General features: G+C 38.6%; 1 protein-coding gene across 2 annotated transcripts in view; it reads left to right on the forward strand.

Moving 5' to 3' along the window:
- Rspo3 (R-spondin 3) overlaps window positions 1-22,205 on the forward strand; it is a 92,631-nt gene extending 70,426 nt beyond the window's left edge. Inside the window, exons 5-6 of one of the 2 annotated variants that reach the window (XM_087580330.1) lie at window positions 20,332-20,504; window positions 21,858-22,205. In XM_087580330.1, the coding sequence (XP_087436456.1) occupies window positions 20,332-20,504; window positions 21,858-21,875 (191 nt within the window). In that variant the 3' untranslated portion in view covers window positions 21,876-22,205. 2 annotated transcript variants of the gene reach the window in all.
- The last annotated feature ends 1,322 nt before the right edge of the window (window positions 22,206-23,527 follow it).

The following is a 23,527-nucleotide window of genomic DNA, read 5'->3' on the forward strand; positions in this document are numbered from 1 at the left end:
TTCTGTCTGTGGAAAGGCAAAAGAACTTTTGATTGAATAGTATTTATCAAAGTGAAAATGCCAGATAACCAATGAGTACAGAGATATAGAATTTGAGTAGAGCAATATGGCAACTTATAGATAGAAAAGGGAGGTATTCAACAAAAACAAATTGAACAGAAAAAAAAACCAAGTTAGCTTTGTGGGGGTCTCTATACCTTGTGAAACTAAGGCAGACAACACTGGAGACATAAAACCAAGGTATCAACAAAAGAAGAGGATAGCTGTCTGTGCTGTAGGTAGGCAACATCACAGCATGGTAAAAGGTACAGAGAAGCACTTGCACACACACACACACACACACACACACACACACACGCACACACATGTTTACACATACACATATACATACAAGCCTGTATGCACATATACATACATATACACATACACACATGCATGCATGCAGGGACACATGTGCATGCACACACATATGCACACATGTACACACTTAACCTAAAACAATTTTTACAGAAAAGATACTCTAGCAGTTAGGTGTGGAGGCTCAATACTTGATGTACAAACTTGAGTTGCATCCCAGGAACCTATGGTGGAAGGAGAGAACTGAACCAGGAAAGCTGTCCCCTGACTTCCACACTCACAGCATGGGAAGTGCGTTCATGTGTAAGTACACGTGTGATAATAATAAATTGGTTAGCCGTCGACAAATGAGTGACACATCTGAAAACAGGAAGTTGGAAGTTTCATAGTTTCATAGTTTTACTAATGCCTGTGGACTTGAAAAAGTTAAGAAGTAGCCCCCAAACATAAATCAATTAAGTGCTCCTGAGATTTTACTAGAGCCAGATCAAGACATTTCGATTCCTTGAAATGGCTTAATCGACACATGGTTTCATAGCGTCATCATAATTAAGCATTACTTTAGGTATTTTTTAAATCTTTTTTTTCTTTTTTTTTTCTATTTTTCGGAGCTGGGGACCGAACCCAGGGCCTTGCGTTTGCTAGGCAAGCGCTCTACCACTGAGCTAAATCCACAACCCCATTACTTTTTTTTTATTAACTTAAGTATTTCTTATTTACATTTCGAGTGTTATTCCCTTTCCCGATTTCTGGGCCAACATCCCCCTAACCCCTCCCCCTCCCCTTCTTTATGGGTGTTCCCCTCCCCATCCTCCCCCCATTGCTGCCCTCCCCCCAACAATCACGTTCACTGGGGGTTCAGTCTTAGCAGGACCCAGGGCTTCCCCTTCCACTGGTGCTCTTACTAGGATATTCATTGCTACCTATGAGGTCAGAGTCCAGGGTCAGTCCATGTATAGTCTTTAGGTAGTGGCTTAGTCCCTGGAAGCTCTGGTTGCTTGGCATTGTTGTACATATGGGGTCTTGAGCCCCTTCAAGCTCTTCCAGTTCTTTCTCTGATTCCTTCAACGGGGGTCCTATTCTCAGTTCAGTGGTTTGCTGCTGGCATTCGCCTATGTATTTGCTGTATTCTGACTGTGTCTCTCAGGAGAGATCTACATCCAGCTCCTGTCGGCCTGCACTTCTTTGCTTCATCCATCTTATCTAATTGGGTGGCTGTATATGTATGGGCCACATGTGGGGCAGGCTCTGAATGGGTGTTCCTTCTGTCTCTGTTTTAATCTTTATAAGCAAGGTTTTTATACAACCATTGACTTCACAATCCACTTTCTACATTAAGATGGTCTTCAGATACAGAAGAAAGTGGTTCCTTTTGCTCAGAGAATAAAATTCAAAGCATGGACTATTTAAAGGTATTTATACTTTTCAAACCATTATTGCTGGTGCTGGAGAGGTGGTTCCAGGGGAAGAAGTGTCCTCTTTGTGAACATTAGGACTTAAGTTTAGATCTTAGCACACCTCCAAAAAGCTAAAAAGTGCCTATGCGCGTGCATGGAACTGCAGAGCAAGAGAAAATGAAGATGAATTTCTAGGGCTTGTTACCTGTTATTTTTCTGATTTAGTGATTTTTGACCCAAAGGTCTAAGTCAGCTTCTGGCCTCCAAAAGTCCACACATCCATTAACACCACATACAAACGTGCATTCAAACTGGCACAATCATTTCTATTTTGTCAGATCTTGTTTCCTGGGTCACCTTATATGATTTCTAAATACCTCATTTAAATAACAAATACATTCCTCAAGTTTGAGCAAGACAGCATGATTCATTACGTCATACCCTGACACATATTTCTTCCATTTTCAGGTCACGTATTTAAATTTTTCCCAAGACTTTTTATCCCCATTAATTTCCCCAAGAATGCTGCGTGCTGCCCTTACTATACCCTCTAAAGTAGAAGTTTCCTCACACTACTCAACTGTCTTTCATTTGGGTGGCATCGCGCAGAAAGCAAAATTCAGTGGATTACAGCAAAAGCCACAGTCGTTCAAGACCCAAGGGCAACTCAGGCTTCTGAAACTATGTAGCACCACTTCAAAGGAGAATAAAAGCCCCAGCATTGATGCAAGATGAGCCAGGATCATATTTCATGACTTTAAAAGAAAGCCACATTCCCAAACCCACCATGTATGTCTGCTGTGGAAGATAATTTAAGCAAATGAAAGTTGTTTTTAGAAACTTTCAACTTTTCACAATCCACTCTCTTCCTTCCCTCCTGTTGCTGTACAAGATGATCTCTTAGATTTGATCTTAGAAAAACTCTTGTTAGGTCTTTACTCAGCTTTGAGCTTTGACTGGAATGTGCCCACATGCCCAACCTCCTGGAAATATGGGAGCTCTTAACTCTCTAAGAATCCTCCAAAATTCAAAATTGTAGAGTAAGAAGAAATATAATCCAGAGACTCTTCTGTCTCTGGAACGTGAGTTCCCAGAGTCTCTTCTTGTCGTGCTCTAAGTGACTCAATCATTGGCTTGGTCCCAAAAAGGACATACTAGCATGTGACCAGCTGGAATGATTTTTGCGAGGAGCATGATGACTCTGAGTGGGCTGTCACCACTTGAATCCAGTATTTGAAGAGAAGTTCTCTAACAGGATGAGAACTCCATAGTAATAAGGCTTATTGAGACAATTTGTCTGGAACACAGAGTTCTAAACACAGGAGAAATATAGTAGTTCAGGCATCTATCTTAATGTGTGCCCATCCTAACCTTATCTTCATTGCACGATGCCCATGAAATTAAGGAAAAAGAGTTCTACATGTTCATCGAATTTAGTCAATACATCTTGATTGAGCAGCTATGGCATGACTCTTGACAAAAAGAAAAGTGGAATTACCACCTGGTTTCAGAGCAATGAGCTGATACTCACCAAGGAAAGAGGAATATGTATCTTACATGCTTCTCCCGTGCACGAAAGCATGCAAATGGGTTAGAAACCCATCCCTAGAAACCTCGCAACATTATCCTCACCTCAGCCTGACCTAGGCACTGCACTCCATGTTAGAAAACTAATGAGCAAAATTAAGATAGAATTTCTATAGGATAAGTTCTTCAGTCTTTCCACACAAGTCATTCTACTTAACATAAAAAAAATAGAAACAAAATTCAATATCACTTAGATACTCTGTAAAAGAAATACAAATTTGTTTATATATTGTAATAGCAAATCAAAGTAATAGAAGGAACCATACTACGTAAAACAAAGAAGCATCACAAAAATTATGTTATAATTCTGTCAATACTGTTAAAATATCAAGATTTTTGCATTTCCTCAAAATGAAAGTGATTCTTTGATTTATTTTGCCTTAATCAGGTGTTTATTACAAAACCATATTCTGTCTTCTCTAATAGTTCTTTATAAAGAAAAATACAAGGCAGGCTACATGCTATTTCAATATATGAAACTATAGTTAAGAAAAATTTTACTGCACAACATGAGCATAACAGGTTATACCTGTAATCCCAGCTCCGGAGGTGAAGGCAGGAGGCTCAGAAGTTCATGGTCATGTTAGTTATGTAGGGACTTAGAGGTCAGTCTGGGCTAGAGACACTATTTTGGAAAAGGAGAAAAAAGGAAAAGATAGTAAAAGAGAAACCTCTTGAAGATTCAAACTTTTGAAATGGTCGTTCAAAGGAAAAATTTCCATTTAAAATTATCAAAGATTAAATTGAAAGCCAGCCGTCTTGGAATTTATATTTTTAAATCTACCAAAAAAAATAGAACTTATCCATCTGTGGTTGAAAAGGATCTATAAATAAATATATGCATACATACACATACAAACAACCAAGCATATTTGATACACATGTGTCTATTCTTCCAACCCTCACCCACTCTGGCTACATAGACAGTGATAGACAAAGAATGGTGAAATGTTATAAATAAGACACAGTAAAACCTTTCTAATGCTTATAAATCATTGAACATTCAACCATGAAAATATTTTAAGTAAATGAAGTCACTATGTAACCACTATGGAAAGCAATTACAAAGAGCTGTCTTGCTGGGTGAGACAAAGCATGTGGAAAGCATGTTCAATCGGTATTGTTATAGAGAATGGGAGAAGCCATCATTCCAACAACCCACACGTCTTCCTGCAGGTGAACTCTATCCTTTGGCTCTTTCTTACATTATAAGTGAAATGAATTGATCACGAAGTTTAATATAAGTATGATAATTAGCTTTTATTGTTTGGTGAAGCCTAGAACTCAATAAAGGGTTGTCAACGTTTGGGCTAGCCTGTAGCATGTCTGTGGCAAATTGTGTTAACATTTAAGTGGTGTAGTAAGACACAGTCCAGTGTTTTCAACACTGCTCTCTCAGCCGGGTGGAATGGGACACCAGGTAGGTGGCAAATAGAAGGTCTGAAGCATCTAAGAGTCCAGACACCAGCTTGAACACAAGAGAACAAGCAAGCAAGCAAGCAGCATACACACTGATGTTTCGCTCTGCTCTTGGCTATGGATATAATCTGACCCAGCCACCTCAAGCATCTTTTTCTCTGACTTCTCTGTGGTGATGACTATATTCTGGAATTGTGAACCTTACTCCTCAGTTGCTTTTATGACAGGGTTTGTTTTATCACAGCAAGAAAGAAATTAGAATATTATGTAAAGTTTCTATGAGTACTTCGACTAGAATGCTTGCCTGGTGTTAGGAACAGAACCCAGGACTTTGTGTGTGTTAAACACGCTCCCTACTGCTGTAGTATGACCTCAGCTCCTGTGTGTTCTTCAAACCAGTTAGGACAAGAGTTGGAAATGGTATACAGCAAAGACAAGGACAAAGGGAACAGTGAATCTAAGCCCCAAAATGCACTTAAGAATATTCAAGCATGTTATAATTAGCTTTATGTAATCGATAAGTAGATGGAAATAATAATCAGCAGCCATAAAAGTCTGTGATGTGTTTAGCAAAACTATCACAAAGTGCACACTTCCAGGTTGTTTTTCTTGCTGTTATGGGACTCTATATTACAATTATTTGTTCTACCCACAGGATAGAAAACCATTCAAACTAAAGACAGGGTGGACTGTCAGAGAACTAGAAATAGACAGCAGAGTGAACCAGCGCATAAGGGGGTGACAGAGGGGGAGAATAATGCCACAGTTTCTTGTATAATCAATCTTGCAAGCCTGTCAGCAAAGATGCGGCATCCAGTCCTGTCAGTCACCGAAGCAGACAGCTCGGGTAAGGGAGGAAGTGGAGCAGAATCAAACATGGCTATCAACACTTCTTTTTCTGTCTGGGAAGAACAAAACTCTGAGACAAATTCTTGGAGCAAGGAGAAATTTCTCCAAATGAAAATCAAATGATACATGCCTAGAGAACTGTCTATCTTTGGAGTTCGTTCAGTTCTTCAATTTTCCCAGCTGGAGTAAATTTCCCAAGTCGCGTTCTGTTCAGTTTTTGGAAACAAAGGCCTCTCCCACTAATTAAAAAGCTATATTTCATCAAAGATGAAGACAATGCCCTTGGCTTAGAGATTCCCTTTTTAAAACAATACCAACAGGAGCTTCTGCTGAGTAGTAACCATGAAGAGATTTGAGAACATCTCTTCTACACATGGAAGGCTATGCTGTGAGCAGCTGTAGAAAAATGGGTAAGACCAAGTGCATTTTTATTCACAACTCTGCCCAAAGTGCCATGATTATACTACCTCATATCAAAAGGGAAATATCAAAACCTAAATATCAAGAGTCGAATACTGACACAGGACTGAGCAGATGGCTCACTGGGTACAGCACTCGAAAGGGAGGGAATGTCTCAGACACAGCAGTCAGGAGCTAGGAGCAAATTTTATCCAAAGCAAAGAAGCATGAGCAGAGAGGAAAGACGGCTCTTACAAAATGGAGAAGAGACGTTGTTTTCTGAAATCATTTCCCCTGGCTGCCTGGCTCACAGCCAATGTCCAGGGCCTGCCTGGGTAGGTCAGTCAGAAAGACGGCTCACTAGAAGGGACAGAAGCTTGCCAATTCTTTTGTCCTGGATATAGAAGACAGAAGTACGCCTTCTTTATGGCTTGTATCCCCCCGCCCCCCACCTCAGTGTACCTGTGTGCCTATCAGGCTTCTGGCTAGAATGTAGTCCCTCAGCTGGAGCTGGGAAAACATGAGTCAACTCAGAACGATTTAGACCAAGAACGTGAATATACACAAAGAAAACTTCTTTTGAGAATGTACGCTTTCTGAGCAATCTGGCCTATAGACAGGACTTGTGGCCTTCCTATTGATTGGTGCCAGGGTCATTTTAAATTGGCACAGAATTTCTGAGGAAGAATGTAAAAACTCTTTTAATCTTTTAATTTTTTTTTCCCCCGGAGCTGGGGACCAAACCCAGGGCCTTGCGCTTGCTGGGCAAGCGCTCTACCACTGAGCTAAATCCCCAACCCTAAAAACTCTTTTATAAAGGAGCTAATTACAGTCAGGAAGTAAAGAAGACATTTTTCCAAATGTAGTGGAGTTGCTGGATAGTCTGACCAATAGTTGTAAATACTTTTATAGAAAATTTACAGACTATATAATTTATGTGCTTTATAATCCAAATCTGCATATAGAGATTTCTAAGAGTCTTTTCTCTGCTTTTAATGTATAAATTACCAAGAGAACTTGCTGAAGTTCTTTGAAAAAAATTAATCTCCAAACCACACTTTGACAATTCAACTAACTTCAGATGAAAAGGCATATGTCCTGAACATGCTCAGACTTTTATTCTTGTCATTATTCTTTAACAAGTAAGCATAATGACTTACTTACAAGTTGTAGATAATGTATTAGGTATAATAAATACTGTAAAAATGATTTAAAGTGTATAAGAAGATTGTAGGTTATAAATTCTATTTAATTTTATATATAAATTCTACTTAACTTTATGTAAGACACTGGAGTTTCCTTGAGGGCAACTATATTGGATGTGAATATTACACAGGCTTATAAGTGTTCTTAATGAACCAAGGATGCAAACCGGGTGGAGAGTGAGAAGGAAAACTGCATTTTATATATATATATATATATATATATATATATATATATATATATATATATATACACATATCTCACAAATAAAAAGAGGATGGTTTTGAAAGACGTCTCAGTTGTTAAGAATTCTTGCTGCATAGTCATGAAGATCTAATTTCAAATCCCCAATAGCCACATAAAAAGTTGTGTATGGCCATATATTCACCTATAATCCCAGAGCTGTCATGAGATGGGGATTTCTAGGGCTCGCTGGCTGTCAGTCTAACTCTAGGTTCAGTATGAGACCCTGCCAAAGGAATAAGGTAGAAAATAGTATAACAGAACACCTAATGTCCTCCTCCTGTGTTCTCACAATGTATTCTCTCTCTCTCTCTCTCTCTCTCTCTCTCTCTCTCTCTCTCTCTCTCTCTCTAACACACACACACACACACACACAAAGAACATGAGCATATAAGTCTATTTGGAGATACTCGTTAATATTTTGAAAAGATTAGGTCCAAATTGAAATTTTTTAATAAGACATAATATTACAAGTACATTTTTATGATTATGTCTTTTCATTTTATGAAAATGTTAGAGCTTAGCCACTGCTTACTGGTACAATATTGGCATGAATGCTATAATTGTAACCAGTAGCTTTCTTACTGAATTTAAGACATGCTTCATAAAATGGAACGCATATCTGAAACCACTGATAAAGCCAACCCATGGCTAGGCGGGTCATGTGTCCTTGGGGAGAGCCTATTACTATTATTATGCTAAATGAAAATAACGTTAAATCAACCTCTCCTGGCTTATCCTTATACCCATAAATTAATGCAGCTCTCAACCCTCACTGGGGAAGCTTGGCCTTTCAGTAAATGGTAATTGACATAGAAACCAACAGCTGGTCAAGGTGCAGAGAATAGGAGACTCCAGGATATTCAGCCCCAAAGGGGATATTTGTATCACACCACTCCTTCCAAAGTTCAGTAGACAACTACAGACACAGCATTTCCTGGGCAGAGCAGGGCGGATGCACATTTGACTCACAGTAGTTGGGACAGCCTGCATAGGACATGTATAGGACATGCACAAGATCAAGCCAAAGTCCCATCACAGGGAAGAGAAGCGGTCACAAAATCCCACCTTTAAACTGAAGAGCTACCCATGGTTTCTGCAACAGGGAAAATCAGTGGATTTTATTTGGTTGTTTTTCTTGTTTTGGTTTGGTTTTTTTTGTTTGTTTGTTTTTGTTGTTTTTGTTTTTTGTCTTTCTGTAATTCAGCCCTTGAGAGGCTACAAATGCTCCATAAAATGACCCTAGACTCACGAACATCCTGGCAGCACAAAATGGACTCAATGGGTTTAAAAAACAAATAATTAAAATTGGGAGGTAATAGTTCAGTTGGAGCACTGACAGGGAAATAGTTGAGAATATACTTGATCAAAAATACATTCACAAGCAATAAAAACTTCTACAAATCCCTGAATTTTAAGTATTCTCATTTCAGTTTATAGTGTATAAAAGTTTATGGCTGGCATATAAAACAACCAAAATATTCGATGCAAAATAACTTGTTAGTAGGTTGTAATATAGATAAGGTAGTCATGATTTTTATGAGTAAAGAAATGAACCAAAAAAATTTAATGAACTAAACTGTAATGAATTTAAAGATACATTTGACATTAAGTGACTAACAGAATACATATGTTTATCCAGTAGTTAGGATTGTTTAAAACTCAGCAGGTCTTTCAAAAGGTGCTATTCAAACATGCAACAATCAAGACATTTCAACATATAAATTAATATGTTTGATTCAGTGCCCAAGAGTTTTGTAGTCAGACCTTATGCGGTAGAAGAATGAGAATTCTTACACTGAAAATACTTAAATAACTAGCTTCGATTGAACATTTAGACAAATAACAAGCAGTTTAAGAAAAATATAACCACAAAAGTAATATTAAATATAAAATATCTAATATAAAGTGCCATGCCTTGTGGGACTGTGAAAGGCACCCTGGTTCCAGGTTGAGGTTTAAGACCCCGTGACCCTGAAAGGGATGGTAGGCGTTTTGCCTCATTCTTGGGAAACCAGGCCAGTCACTAGCTGCAGCCCTTCATAGATTTGTGGCCATTAGTCACTTAAGTGGTAGAGGATGTGAGCTGTGGGGATGTAGGCTCAAGACAGATCTCCATAAGAATAAGATACCCAAAGGCCTGGAGGCTTAGCCAATAACCTTTTCTTCCCAGACAAGCCTCTCTGCAAAAGGTCTTTAATCTCAGGCCCACTCTGAGAAGTGGAGTAGAGTTTTATTCATCCACTTTCCACCATGACAATAAACACCTTAAAACCACAGACTGCTTCTTTTCTTTGGGGTCCGCCATGGGAAGCCACGGAGAAGCCCCTTGCCTACAGCTCTTTCCAAGAGCCCGAGACACCCCCCACACCCCCCAGCCAGCTCTCCTGAATCTAAGACCACACTTCCCAACCCCTGGAGCTGCCCTAGACTGAAACCCGCCCTGCAGCAGTATGGAGTAAGCAGATAAAACTGCCCTCATTTTGCTTCCCGGATCTGCTGAACCCTGTGGGGGAGGGGGAGTGTACAGGGGACACCGTTAAACCTACAATTCCCTACCTTGTTTTAAAAATATTATCTAGCAAGGTTCACTTCACATTTAAAACTAGTACGTTTTTAAAATACTGCGAACACTTTGGATTTTTTAAAAATTAGCTACTTTCTCTTTTCACTTTTAATTCATTTAAAACTCATTACAACAAGAAGATGTACTACTAAGTAATATCCAGTACCATAAAGTTTCTTGAGGGCATATGCAGTCAAGGAGCACAGGCTCAGAGCGACAGAGTTCATGGTTTGGGATTGATTTATCACTGTGTGAAGGGTCATAGAAAACTTAATCAGGACATGAACCAACATTCAAATTTCTGACTGCTAAGTGATTAATGTACGTAAACAGAAGATAAGTGGGAGAACTTTCTTAGATTTTCCTAAAGGCATTGAAGAGATAGCTCAGTGGTTAAGAGCACGTATTCTTGCAGAGGCCCTGAGCTCCATTCCCACATGTAAGCCTTACACAGGTCAGTACCTGTAACTCCAGCCCCAGGGAGTCTGATGCCCTCCTCTGACCTCCACAGTCAACACACACATGCATCTAAGCAAGCGAACATTCAAACTCAGGAAAGGAAAAATAAATAAGTCATTACAAAAATGTTCTTTAAAACTATTAAAGTGGGGGTTGGGGATTTAGCTCAGTGGTAGAGCGCTTGCCTAGTAAGCACAAGGCCCTGGGTTTGGTCCTCAGCTCGGGAAAAAAAAAAACTACTAAAATAAAGTTCCTAAAACATTGTAATAATAGATTTTATGTTGTTTATGAAAATAAAATGGTTCATAAAAGGACTGTGTTCAAGTCTCAGTAGGATGTCAAGAGCTTTTATCTATTTTGATAATAAGAAAATATAAAACTACCTGATAATTTTGAAAACGATTAAAACCGTTTTTATGGTGGTAGTTTAATAGCAAAATAATGTTTCTGAATTTAATATAATAAATATAATGCACAGTAAAGTGTGTGTGTGTGTACATTGAATATGTACACGTGTTTGAATGAACACACCCTAGCACTTTCATGTGGAGGCCGGACGACTTTATTAAGTGATCATGTGTCTTTCACTATAGCATTCTACCATATGTATGTATGTATGTATGTATATATGTATATGTTTGTGTGTGTGTGTGTGTGTGTGTGTGTGTGTATTTTGATATATTTTCTCTCTTGCTATTTCAGCTAGGCCAGGCTCCATCTATCTCTGGCCACCAGCTCCATAGTTACAGGTATTCACAACTGTATGGGGAGGCTAGAGTTTGAACTCAGGCTGTCTTGCTCACGTAGCAAGTGCTCTCATTCATGGACCCCTCCACCCAGTCAAGCCATCGATTCTTACCCAAGGTTTAACTTCCCGTTGTTCGACACTCACATTCAACTGTGGTTCTGACACATAAGTGACATATTCTAGAAATAAAGAAACCACGTGCCATCCACTCTGTGTCTAGCATACCTGCCTTGTGAATGACGTATACTCACTTAAATAGCCACCTCAGTTACATGGGCTCTCCCTGCATCACACTGTTGATGTTTCAGGAACTTGAGTATAGTAGCTTATCATAGCCCTTAGACCTCATATTGTCATAAGAACAGGGATGGATACAGAAAATACATTAAGAAAGACAAAGACACAGCAACGTAACTTTTATTGCAATATGTTGTTATCATTGTTTTCACTAATAATTATCCATCATTATTAATATCCTAACATGCCTAGTACATAAAATAAACTTTACCATGGAAAAATATGTGGGGTTGAGTTGACATAAGAAATAGAGGGTGTTTAGCGAACCCTCATTTTTTCTCATTTTCAAAAAGTTAAAAAGCATACAGACACATTCTTTTTTTTTTCCATCTTTATTAACTTAGGTATTTCTTACTTACATATCGATTGTTATTCCCTTTCCCTGGTTTCCAGGCCAACATCCCCCTAGTCCCTCCCCCTCCCCTTCTCTATGGGTGTTCCCCTCTCCATTCTCCTCCCATTACTACCCTCCCCCCAACAATCACGTTCACTGGGGGTTCAGTCTTAGCAGGACCCAGGGCTTCCCCTTCCACTGGTGCTCTTACTAGGATATTCATTGCTACCTATTAGGTCAGAGTCCAGGGTCAGTCCATATAGTCTTTGGGTAGTGGCTTAGTCCCTGGAAGCTCTGGTTGCTTGGCATTGTTGTTCATATGGGGTCTCGAGCCCCTTTAAGCTCTTCCAGTCCTTTCTCTGATTCCTTCAACGGGGGTCCCGTTCTCAGTTCAGTGGTTTAATGATAGCATTTGCCTATGTATTTGCTGTATTCTGGCTGTGTCTCTCAGGAGAGATCTACATCTGGTTCCTGTCGGCCTGCACTTCTTTGCTTCATCCATCTTGTCTAGTTTGGTGGCTGTATATGTATGGGCCACATGTGGGGCAGGCTCTGAATGGGTGTTCCTTCTGCCTCTGTTCTAAACTTTGCCTCCCTATTCCCTACCAAGGGTATTCTTGCTTCCCTTTTATATATTTGGTTGTGAGCCTAGCCTTTAACGGCTGAGCCATCTCTCCAGCCCCTTGCTTCCCTTTTAAAGAAGGAGTGAAGCATTCGCATTTTGATCATCCGTCTTGAGTTTCATGTGTTCTGTGCTTCTAGGGTAATTTGAGCATTTGGGCTAATATCCACTTATCAATGAGTGCAAACCATGTGTGTTTTTCTGTGATTGGGTTACCTCATCAGGATGTTAACTACAAGTTATAGAAGGGTTCATTGAATTTTGGTGATCATTACTCTTTTAAATATATGTTGCCTGAAATTTGAAAAAAAATGATTGTTTTAGGGATGGGACTTATATCTTTGCACACAGTAGGCAAGCACTCTGCTCATGAGTTCCCAGCTATTTTGTTTTATTTTGAAACAAGCTCTCCCTAACTTGCTCAGGCTTACCTTGAACTTGATTGAGACCCTTTCTCGGCCTCCTGAGTGGGTGCCATTGCAGGCCTGCACCTCCAGAATTGTCCCCAGCCTCTACAATCATCCCTGGGAGCCAAGGACACCTACGTGAGAAGCTAAGTAAGATACGCAAGCCAAGGGAAAGTTTAGAAAGCAAGGATGGTTCCCTGACAAGGTCGCATGGCCAGCGAATTTAACATAAGGGAAGGCAGGGGATTCTAGAAATTGTGGATCCCGGTTAACGTGCGTATGGGATCAAAAGACAATATGCGGGTGTGGGGTAGGGGTAGGGATACAGGAACTAGCCGGAAGAGGAGTGCGAGGCCAGCCAAGTGGGTGAGGAAGGAAGCAGGGAAAGTCACAGAGGACAAGAACCCCGAAGTCTGCCTTTAGTTTATCTCCTTCCGCCTCCTCCTAACATGTACATCAAGTGTCTTCCTTAAATGTTTCCTTTTTTCTGAATTCTGAAAAGAGCGCAATGCGAATAGGCGGTGCCTCTTAAAATTTGATTTTCCAGTTGAGGGTAAAACCCAAATCTAAGTCTTAACAGACCCCATTGATCAGAGGGCTGTCGCTGCAAACATGACTTCATCAGGAGACTACCCTAATTAACAGTATGTAGTAGAGTGCAGACTAATATGTCACATTAACTTTGGCTAATTAATCAAAAGCACCCTACAAGTCAAGTGGAAAAGGAACAGAACTGATTTGCCTATAAACTGACAGAGTACATAACTTGGAGAGCGTTTAATTTGAAGTTGAAGAAATTAAATGTCTCCCTAATTCATCTATAAAAGATGTCCAGTCTCTTACTGTTTTTTTAACTATATTTCTTAAAATTGCAGCAGAGGCAATAATTGGATCTATTTTCCTAAAACCAAAGAAGCAAAGCAGGACAAAAGGCTTGAATGTGTTTCTCAAGTCAGCTCTACCGGGTAGTAATATAGCTGAGAAGGACATTTGGCCTTGATAGCTGTCAGCTGTGTTCTTCAACACTGGGTCAGGCTGCCCTGTGTTTATACAGCCCACAGGTCAAAGGCCTTTTAAGTATGTATCTGCACAACAGATCATAATTGCTGCATAAAAATACTTGTACTGTAGCCCCCATTCCTTGCAACTTTCTGCAGTGACAGAGTACCTAAAACTATTGAAAGTTGCAAATTGTGTCCTTTGTACATAAAAACGGGCCAAATTTAGACTCACGAATCAGACTAACTCCCCTTTAACATATAAAGCCACAGGCTATTGGTGGGTTGAATCCCACTAAAGGCCTAGTGGGTAAATTTTATCTTTCTGAAGGGTTATTTCACTAGTTGGTTGGAGTCATGGAATTGGTGATGTTTATTTCTCAATCTACAATGGGAAATACACTTTTAGATTTTACTAAAATGTTTAGCCTAGCTTTTCTTGAAACGAGGAACTACTTAAAGCTCCTTAGCTCCCCCTAATGGAAATTTTGAGAACTTTACAAATAAACCCTTTAAACATTTTTTTTTCATTTCTACCAAATGACATATTATTTAATACTAATATCTTCGAATCACATGGAATACAATCCTCATAAAAAGTATTTGTTCTCTATCTACAATTCAAATATCTCCATTAAACGTTTCTAAGTGGAAGAAAAAAACAAAAACAAAAAACCCTGGGAATTTATAATCTAAGTAATTGTTCTCACTTATGATTCTAGGAAAAGCTCCTCTCATTCACATTTTTGAACATACATTGAACATATAAGGTTTATGATTTCCCATGGAACTTTCATGTCTAACACAGAATATATACCATGGAATATATGAAGAGAAAATAATTCAAGATATATTCTACTCTCCGTTTTAAAAGTTTATTCATCTTTTTTGGTCATAATTGGATTTGGACATATTTTTAAGACACTGCTTGCAACTAATTTTCATATCAGTTCCTACTTTAAATATACCTAATTTAAAACTTGCCTTACAAATTAATAAGTCATGGCAAATTTTATAACATTATGGAAAATGTATCATTAGTAACCATGTGATCTCAACTAAACTTTAATAGCATGTATTTAAGAAAATTGGCTTCTCCTATTTCTCTATAAATACAGTTTTCAGGTGTGGCAGATATCAAAATAAACTCATAAGCTTGTATATATGTGTGTGTATGTGTGCATATATATATGATACATATCATATATAATATGTAACGTATATTTATATATGCATAATTATTGTTCAATACATTATATGTGTGTATAAGATTGTATATGTATGTAAGATATATATATATATATATATATGGTATGTAGCAGTAACAAAGAAAATGATGCTGTTAATGTGAGAGTGGTGAAGGACATGGAAAGAATTTGAGAGAGGGGTTGGAGGGAGCAAAAGGGAGGGAAGAAGAGATATAATTCTATTTCACATAAAAATCATTGGCAATAAAAGAAAACACTTAAAGAAGAAAGAAGGAGGAGGAAAGAAAGTGAAAGAAAGAAGGAAGGAGAAGAAAGAAGGAAAGGAAAGGAAACATGAAGTTAGGCTGTACTTGTTAACTACAGACTCTATAAAAAGCAAGCCTTAGTCTCCAGACACAGTGTGTAAGAACTTGCATTTTAAAAAGTCATCTATGTTTAGAGGCAGAGCTATAGAAGATTCGAGACAGTGCTTACGCAAAAGTCTATATGTGGTTTTCTCATCAGTAGAAAATAAATTCACAATCTCAACATTATCTATTGCATATTCACAATTGTGATGCTAATTTTTATTAAGTCCTTAAATCAGGTATGGCTTCATTGTCTGCACAGAGGTTCCAGTTACTCTTTGGAAAGTCAGTGTCTTAAAGGAGTGCATCGGGCGATGAATATGTCTAAAAGACATTTGTGTGAGGGTAGGAAGCTGACAAAAATTAAAAGTATAAAACTGTCAGGCTGAATTATAAATACCAGCTGAACTCCCTTTGTGGATTCGTCACATAGAACAAGCTTCTGGAAACTGAAATATCACATGTTAAAATATACAGTTGCTTTCCCCCCCCCCTTCAAAACTTATCACATAATCTCTAAATTCGGCTGTGTTCTGGGATTCTGATAGTTGTCCTTCCAGGGTTTTCAGTGACACTGGCACTTCGGGACAAATTCCAAAGGTGGCTATCGAATCCAGGACTTCTCAGTAACTCCCTATATATAGACTCTGATCAAACCACGGAAGTGTACCTTCAGCGTCCCAGGTCACCATGTCCTCGCATGCCGTCACATGCTGGCATCACCCACTGCTTACTCTGACCTCTTTCTTCATCTGCCTGGCAAACTGTCCTTCGATTAGGTATAACTTAAACATGATCTGAAGAATTACACGAAGTTTTTCTCAGCGGAGTCCTGTGTTTCCTGCGTGTTCCCTGTGAGAGCTTGCTAGTCATGTGACCACGGTTTTTGTGTTCCTCACACGTGGCTTCAGGTTAGAGCATACCTTTAGCATGAGGCGAAGAGTAATAACATGCCGATGCTGTATGATCACAATATTAGCTTTTGTTTATCGCATGGCTGCCATGTCAGGCACCATGCAGAGTGTTCTACAAACATCTTACTCGACCTTTAATAGTTCAGCAAAGAGAAAGGACTGTTTGTATTTGAAGTATCAGTTAATCCCGAGGCTTATCATACACTTGCAAAACGTTATGCAACTACTTGAATTAGACAAAGAATCTGACCAGTGTTCTCTGACCCGAAGGATGGTATTCTAAACTCCACAGCAAGTGGCTCTCTACAAGACTATGTTGTCTATTTTCTGCTTTTCTAAAAGGCTCTCGCAGACTGTGTTGTAAACAGTAGAAGCTTACTTATCTCGTGGATCTGGAGAAGGCGAAGGATGCGGCATTGCTGTTTCATGAGGAGTCTCCAGCTGCATGATTAATGTTAGAAAGCCAGTGTGTTTGTGTGAGGCCGAGAGGAGAAATGAACCAAACTCGTTCTTGCTATCAGGAATCCATCCCTGCAATAACCCATTGCCATGATAACAACATTCATCTATTTACAAGGGCAGAGTTCCCAAAATGCAATCACCCTTTCAAGGCCCCTTTAAAACTAAGGTTACTGTGGCAATTAAATGTTAACATGGGTTCTAAAGAGGACACTCAAATCCTAGCAGGTTCAGATTTTACCAAATTACTAACAGGAATTTCTCTTTGATGATTTCTTCTCAAACCTACTTCACATAGCTAGAACACAGAGGGAAATAGATGTCACAATCCAGTCAGGCCCACCTACACGTAGTCATGAGTATAATACACATATAAATACAGTGAAGGAAAACACACACACACACACACAAACATACACACATACACATACACACACATACACATACACACACACACACACACACACACACACACCAGATTGTTCTAATTGAAATGCTTAGTTTGCAAAATTGCAAAAGAGTCACAAAATAACTATTAACCACATCAATGAAAACTCACCAAGTTACTACAATAGAAACAGAAGTTCCCTTTAATGAAAACCTTACAAAATTATCCCAAATTGCACGTGATTTTTTTTTAATGGGCTGCAGCCACTCTGGGAACATCTACTTTATTTCTTGGACAAGAGTAAAATGTATTATTTGTGCTGAAAAATAGTGAACTTTCCAACTACTAACACATGGCCTGCGAAGAAAAGAAGAGCCCCATTTTTTTCTTCTTGTGCAATAATAACCCTCCAGCGGGCAGCGACCATGCACGAAGTGCTAGCTTTCTGTTGCTTTAGCTGGGACTCCGTTTTCACTCACCACCCAGACTAAATAGCTATTTCTTGGACAATAAAGCCATAATACTAAACTTCAAGATGCTTCCAAACATGATTCTGTCTAAGAAATAATCATATCAGTTTGCTAATAAGCAAAAATACCTGGGAAGTTGAACTGGTTGTTGTAAGTGGCCAAAAAAAAAAACATTTAAATAAAGCCATAACCAAGAAAGATCCAATACATTTCTTATGTTTCTAAAAATTACGGCTGGATGTGGATGCTCAAGGCAACCATTGGACAGGGATCCCAACGGAGGAATTAGAAAAAGGACTAAAGGAGCTGAAGGGTTTTGCAACCTCACAGGAAGAACAACAATAGCAACCAATCAAACTCCCCAAAACTCCCAGGGACTAAACCACCAAACAATGAGTTCACATGGAGGGACCCATGGCTCCAGTCACATATGAAGCAGAGATTGGCATTGTCTGGCCTCAATAGAAGGAGAAGTCCTTGGTCCTGTGAAGACTCGATTCCCCAGTATAGAGGAATGCCAGGGTGGTGAGGTGGGAGTGGATGTGTGGAAGGGGGAGCATCCTAATAGAAGCAGGGGGAGAGGGGATAAGATAGGGGGGTTCCAGAGGGGAAACTGGGAAAGGGGATAACATTTGAAATGTAAATACATAAAATACTCAATAAAAAGAAAAAGAAAAATTGTGGCTGGGATCACAGCTGTAATGTGTTGGATTATCATCTAGGGAACAATGTCAAACACTGGACTTCTGGATAATTTCCATTAAAATAACATTTTGTTTGAGGTCAGTAATTCCTGTAGAACGTTGGAATGATTTTTGTTGGCTTTTTTTTTTAGAGTTGAACTCAAACACCCTCAAGGTGGCCCTGAAACGAGAGATATTATGTCATCCATTGCTCTCAAGCAACTCCTGAGAAGAAAGAACAGCTAGGCCTGTGAGGTGTTAAGGAGCTGAAATTATGCTGCGTGGTCAGAAAGGGAAATTTGACCTTCAGAGTTGTTCGTTTGTTTGTTTAGTTACTTTACTCAAGACAGCTCTACCAATATATCATTAAAACCAATAAGAAGGCCTGGGCTCTGTCTTTAGAAATTTTACAGACACAATACTCCTTAACAGAAATAGAAAAATGAATTTGGACAACCAGTGAATAAGTAGTTGAGCTTAGAAGTCATAGCTGACTGCTTTTGTCCCCCTCCCTATGCCTCAAATAACTACGTAACTTGATGCTTATTTCGCCCTCCTCTGATCTCTCATTTTTTTATTAATTGTTTCACTAGCATTCAACAATTGGACATGTACTTGGTTAAACTCAACCAGGCAAGTTTTCTGAAACAATTGGAGTGATTTATAAATACAAGCTCATGACAAAGATATTCATGACATAAAATCATTAATCTGAGGAGACCGAGGTGTCCCTAGTATACATACGAAGCATTAATAACACCATTCCCCGGGATTCTGTCGCCAGAACACAAGAAGAGAAGGCAAACCACCAAATTCATTATTCGTAGCCTGTTTCATGACATAAAAATATTTTGGTTCTCTCATACAAATAACTTTTCCAAAGTACTTTCGTCCATAATGAACACCTCAGTGTAATCAGATGGGTTTCAAAGTTTGCATGGATCAGAGTGTGGGGGATGAATGTCTAAGACTTCTCACATCAAAGACTAGTTGGTTCCAAGTTTTGGTTTATAATGAATTGATTCTAGTATAAATAATGTCTTATTACAGATGTGTTAATGAATCTTGCTAAAACCATATCCTTAAAAATTATAAGTTTTATGTAGAAAGTTTACCTTACAGAAGTTAATTTTCTTTTCTTAAGGAAATAGGAAAAAAATCTATCCATGTTGGTGTCTTTTCAAAATATGAAAAATTTTCATAGTTACTTAATAAAAGTGCATAAAATTTCCCATTCATTTTGGCTCCATATGGGATACAGTGTGCCTACCCACATGAATACCTTTATAGTCATGTTGATTTCAATGGAAAAAATAATCATCTCACAGTATGAGTCTGAATTAAATCTGTGTTACAAACCCACTTCAAGGTCAAGAGCCTCCACAAAATACAGCATATATCTGAGAAATATCTGCTTGATCAATTTAAAACAAAATGTTTCTGTCCTTGTAAGTTATACTGTAGCAGTATTAATAAATTGTATCAACACACCCTGTACATAGAGAAATTGCAATGCAATTAAATTTACTTTGTGCTAAAGTAACTCATAATTATTTTGGTATGCAATATGAACTATCATTTCCATATTTGTTATACAAATCAATTCTCTTCTCTTAGAGTAACAGGTTGCAAATATGTAACTACTATTTGTAAATTTGAGTATAAAAGAGTGCCTTAAATATGAGCCAGATAAATTTACATATTAATAGAGATTTCATGTGGTAAAAAATATATGGAAAGTTTCTATTTAGTGTGCGTAAGTGACTGTCATGTAAAATAAGCCCTTTAATTCTATTAGTCACACAAATTCTACTGGTTTGACAAAAGCAACTGAGTGAAAGGCTTAAAGAGGATGTTTGTTATCTATGAGTATAATATGTAACTTGAGGGGAAAAATTGCTCTATTTAGCAAGTTAAAATAACCAAGGAGAATATAATTAAACATGATTTTTTTAAATGAATGTCCTTTTATTTTAGGGAAAAAGGGAAGAGAGCGAAAACGAAAAAAACTCAATAAAGAAGATAAAAAGGAAACAAGCTCCTCTGACAGCAAAGGTTTGGAGTCCAGCAGAGAGACCTCAGAGCAGCACGAAAGCAAAGAGAGACAGCAGCAACAGAAGAGAAGAGCCCGAGAGAAACAACAGAAATCGGTATCAGTCAGCACTGTACACTAGAGGGTCCTGTGAGGTCACTGTAGACTCATGATGCTGCTATCTCAACCAGATGTCCAGGACACTGTTCTGGCCATTAGGACTACAAACGGACAACACATCAGTTACCACTCTGTCTAAACAACATTCCTAATATTTGCTATATTCATACAAGCATAGTTAACAGCAAAGAGCCAAACGTTCAAAGAAGGGATACTTTCAGACGGTTATCTTATGTGCTTCTGTGTATTTTTAAAAGATGAGAAAATTTGTATATAACTATCGATAAGCTATAAGATATCCTCAATGTAATGATGACAGCGGGAGAAGAACCACCTTTTCTTTATAAAAACTACTCTCCAAATAATTGTCTTTAAGAAGCAAAAGATAATTCTGCAACTCCAAAAATGTAGTGTCCCTCAACAAAGCTTTGTCAGGGGAGAGAAACATCGCTCCATTTACAGGGTGGATTTGTCCTGGAGAACTAGTGAACGCTCAGAATAAGGGCCTGGCATTTGAAATCCTAGAGTTTATCATCACAGAAGCAAGTGTTTTAAGATTACTTCTGTTGCCCTCATCTGCAAGAAACTGAACGTGCATAGCAGAGTTAAATATACTGTGTGGGGTTGGAGTAAGGCACGCTGTGGAAGAAATCATAGAACCGGAGATCATCTGTGCTTTCCAGAACTGTGAGAGGTTTTGGACAGGGCTCCAACCTATATTAGCACTGTGTGGTTACTCTTCTGCTACACCTTGGTTTATATAAGTAACATGTGCCTGTAACTTTCTTCCAAAAGGAAACCATACTTCTTAGAAGAAAATTCTGACTTTATGGAAAACAGAACTATAGTGAGAAGAATGTGACATGTTTGCAAATTTGAGTGTTTTTTTTTCTTAATGAGGGGAAAACTATTTTATTGCCTGCTTAACGGTCCACCTGGAACTAAAGGGATACTACTTTCTAACAAGGTGTATCTAGTAGGAGAGAAATCCACCACAATAAATATATTTGTTAATAGTTTTTAAAGCTCGGCTCACTTTGTTTTATTGGGTAAGATTTATAGACTCACAAACTAGAAAAAAAAGGAATCTGCTCTGTGGAGAACCTGTTTCTTATAAATTTAGAATTCTCGATGTTTCCTCCATGAATCTATCGTTGCCTGAGCCAGTAGATGCTTACTTATGGAATGCAGGAGATATTTATTAATCTTTCTTACTTTAATAAAATATTATGGGCACATGAGCCTACCTAAATGATCTCACTGACCCTTCTCCCCTTCATTTCTTAGAAATGAGTACTTTGTTCCTTCTGCTTCTTCAACATTTAGCCTTTTCTTCTCCATATTTCCTCAGTCTGTGGATCTCTTTTGAGAACTGGAGTCACCCTAACAGGAAGCCTCAGCTATATTTCCCAGAGGACCCAGGCAGGCCTGCACAGGAGGAGGCAGTCCCTGAGTGTGTGACACAGACGCTCATGGTCCACTTTAGCCTTCTGCAACAACAACAGATTTGCAGCCACTCTGGGTACCGTGGTTCCAGCCCTCTCAAGGTCACTGCCTCCTGAAGAAACTGCACTGAGTCTGCCTTCCACCTGTCTGTCTCTGGACCATCTTTCTTCACCAACTGTACTGCTCACGTGGGCCACCTGGCTTAAATGGTTTTCCACTTCTCTTTTAAGACATAAAACTTTGAAATAGTGCATCCCTGTTTCTTGTTCTGGTGTTTCATTTCTCATCTGCGTGCTATAAACTTTCCAGTCAACTGGATCTATACCCTCTATTTTGGAGAGTTCTCATTCAAGCTTCATGTAAAGTTTATGTTACCCAAGGGAATCAAACTTTTACAGAATTATGTTAAGTGGAATATGTCTTCACTTAAGAGCTTTTGGGTGTATCAAACAGCAGCTCCATTTTGGTGTGTGTGGGTCACCACCATATTTTTACATATACTTCTCTTCATCAATATTTTTATTCTACCACTAACATTTCCGGGTAAAGTTAGAAAAAGACCACAATCAACAAAGACAGAGCAAAGAGAGGGAAATTATTGTCATGTGTTCCCATATGGCCCTCTATACCACAAGACATTTACATCTTTGCTGCAAAACTTAAATATATTAGGTACAACAAAAAACAAGTTACAATTAATATTAATTATACTTTTGGTAGAATATACATGAAGACATAATAACTTCTATTAAAATTTCAGTGTACCTGGGTAGATCCTTAAGCATAAGAAATCATATAATACTCAAATAAACAGCCCTCCTTGAGCTCACCACTGACTTAGGGAAAACTTGCACTCACCTTACAAGACATTGCTGACAGTAATAAATGTTCAGGAAATTCTTGATATAGAAATAAAGTGAATAAAGTAGAATAAAGTAGAACATCACATATCTGTAGGTACCTACTTCATACCCCTATCTTAATCTCCTAATTCTACATATAAAACATCATAGCTGTTCTGTAACCTGAACGTTTGTCCTTGTAGGTCTGCAGTCATTTGGTATGTCACTTAACCACTGGGGGCCTCCATTTTCCATTGCAACAAGACTGGGGTTGGCAGATGGTTCTCAGGCCAGAGGACATTCGGCATTTCTTCCGCATCATCGTGATGTTCTTAGTGAATCTTCACTGGTAAAGATGTCCTCTGGAAATGATTCAAACTCTGTTTTTCAGGAAAGTAGACATATGTAAGATGAGGCAGACCTAACTACTGCTCCAGTGTTATTGAGTTACCCTGGCTAATGTTAGTGTTGTTCAAATACTGAAACGAATAACAGAGGGAAGAAAAGGTGTATAAAATAGCTACTCCCAAGAATAGAGGCTGGTCCTCACAAAACGTACAAGAAAGAAAGTGGAGAGTGTGCAGTACCTAGACATAGGCAATGTTAATGCCTAAATTCTGCCATACACTGGGTTATAATTTAAGCAACCCTGGACCATCTTGGTGGCCTTTTGTAGTCTCTGTCCTTTCTGGCAAGAATGCAATGAGAATAAAAAAGATCACGACTCAGTATA

This window comes from Rattus norvegicus, chromosome 1 (genome assembly GCF_021556685.1).
Source record: "Rattus norvegicus strain SHRSP/BbbUtx chromosome 1, alternate assembly SHRSP_T2T, whole genome shotgun sequence".
Lineage (NCBI taxonomy): Eukaryota > Metazoa > Chordata > Mammalia > Rodentia > Muridae > Rattus > Rattus norvegicus.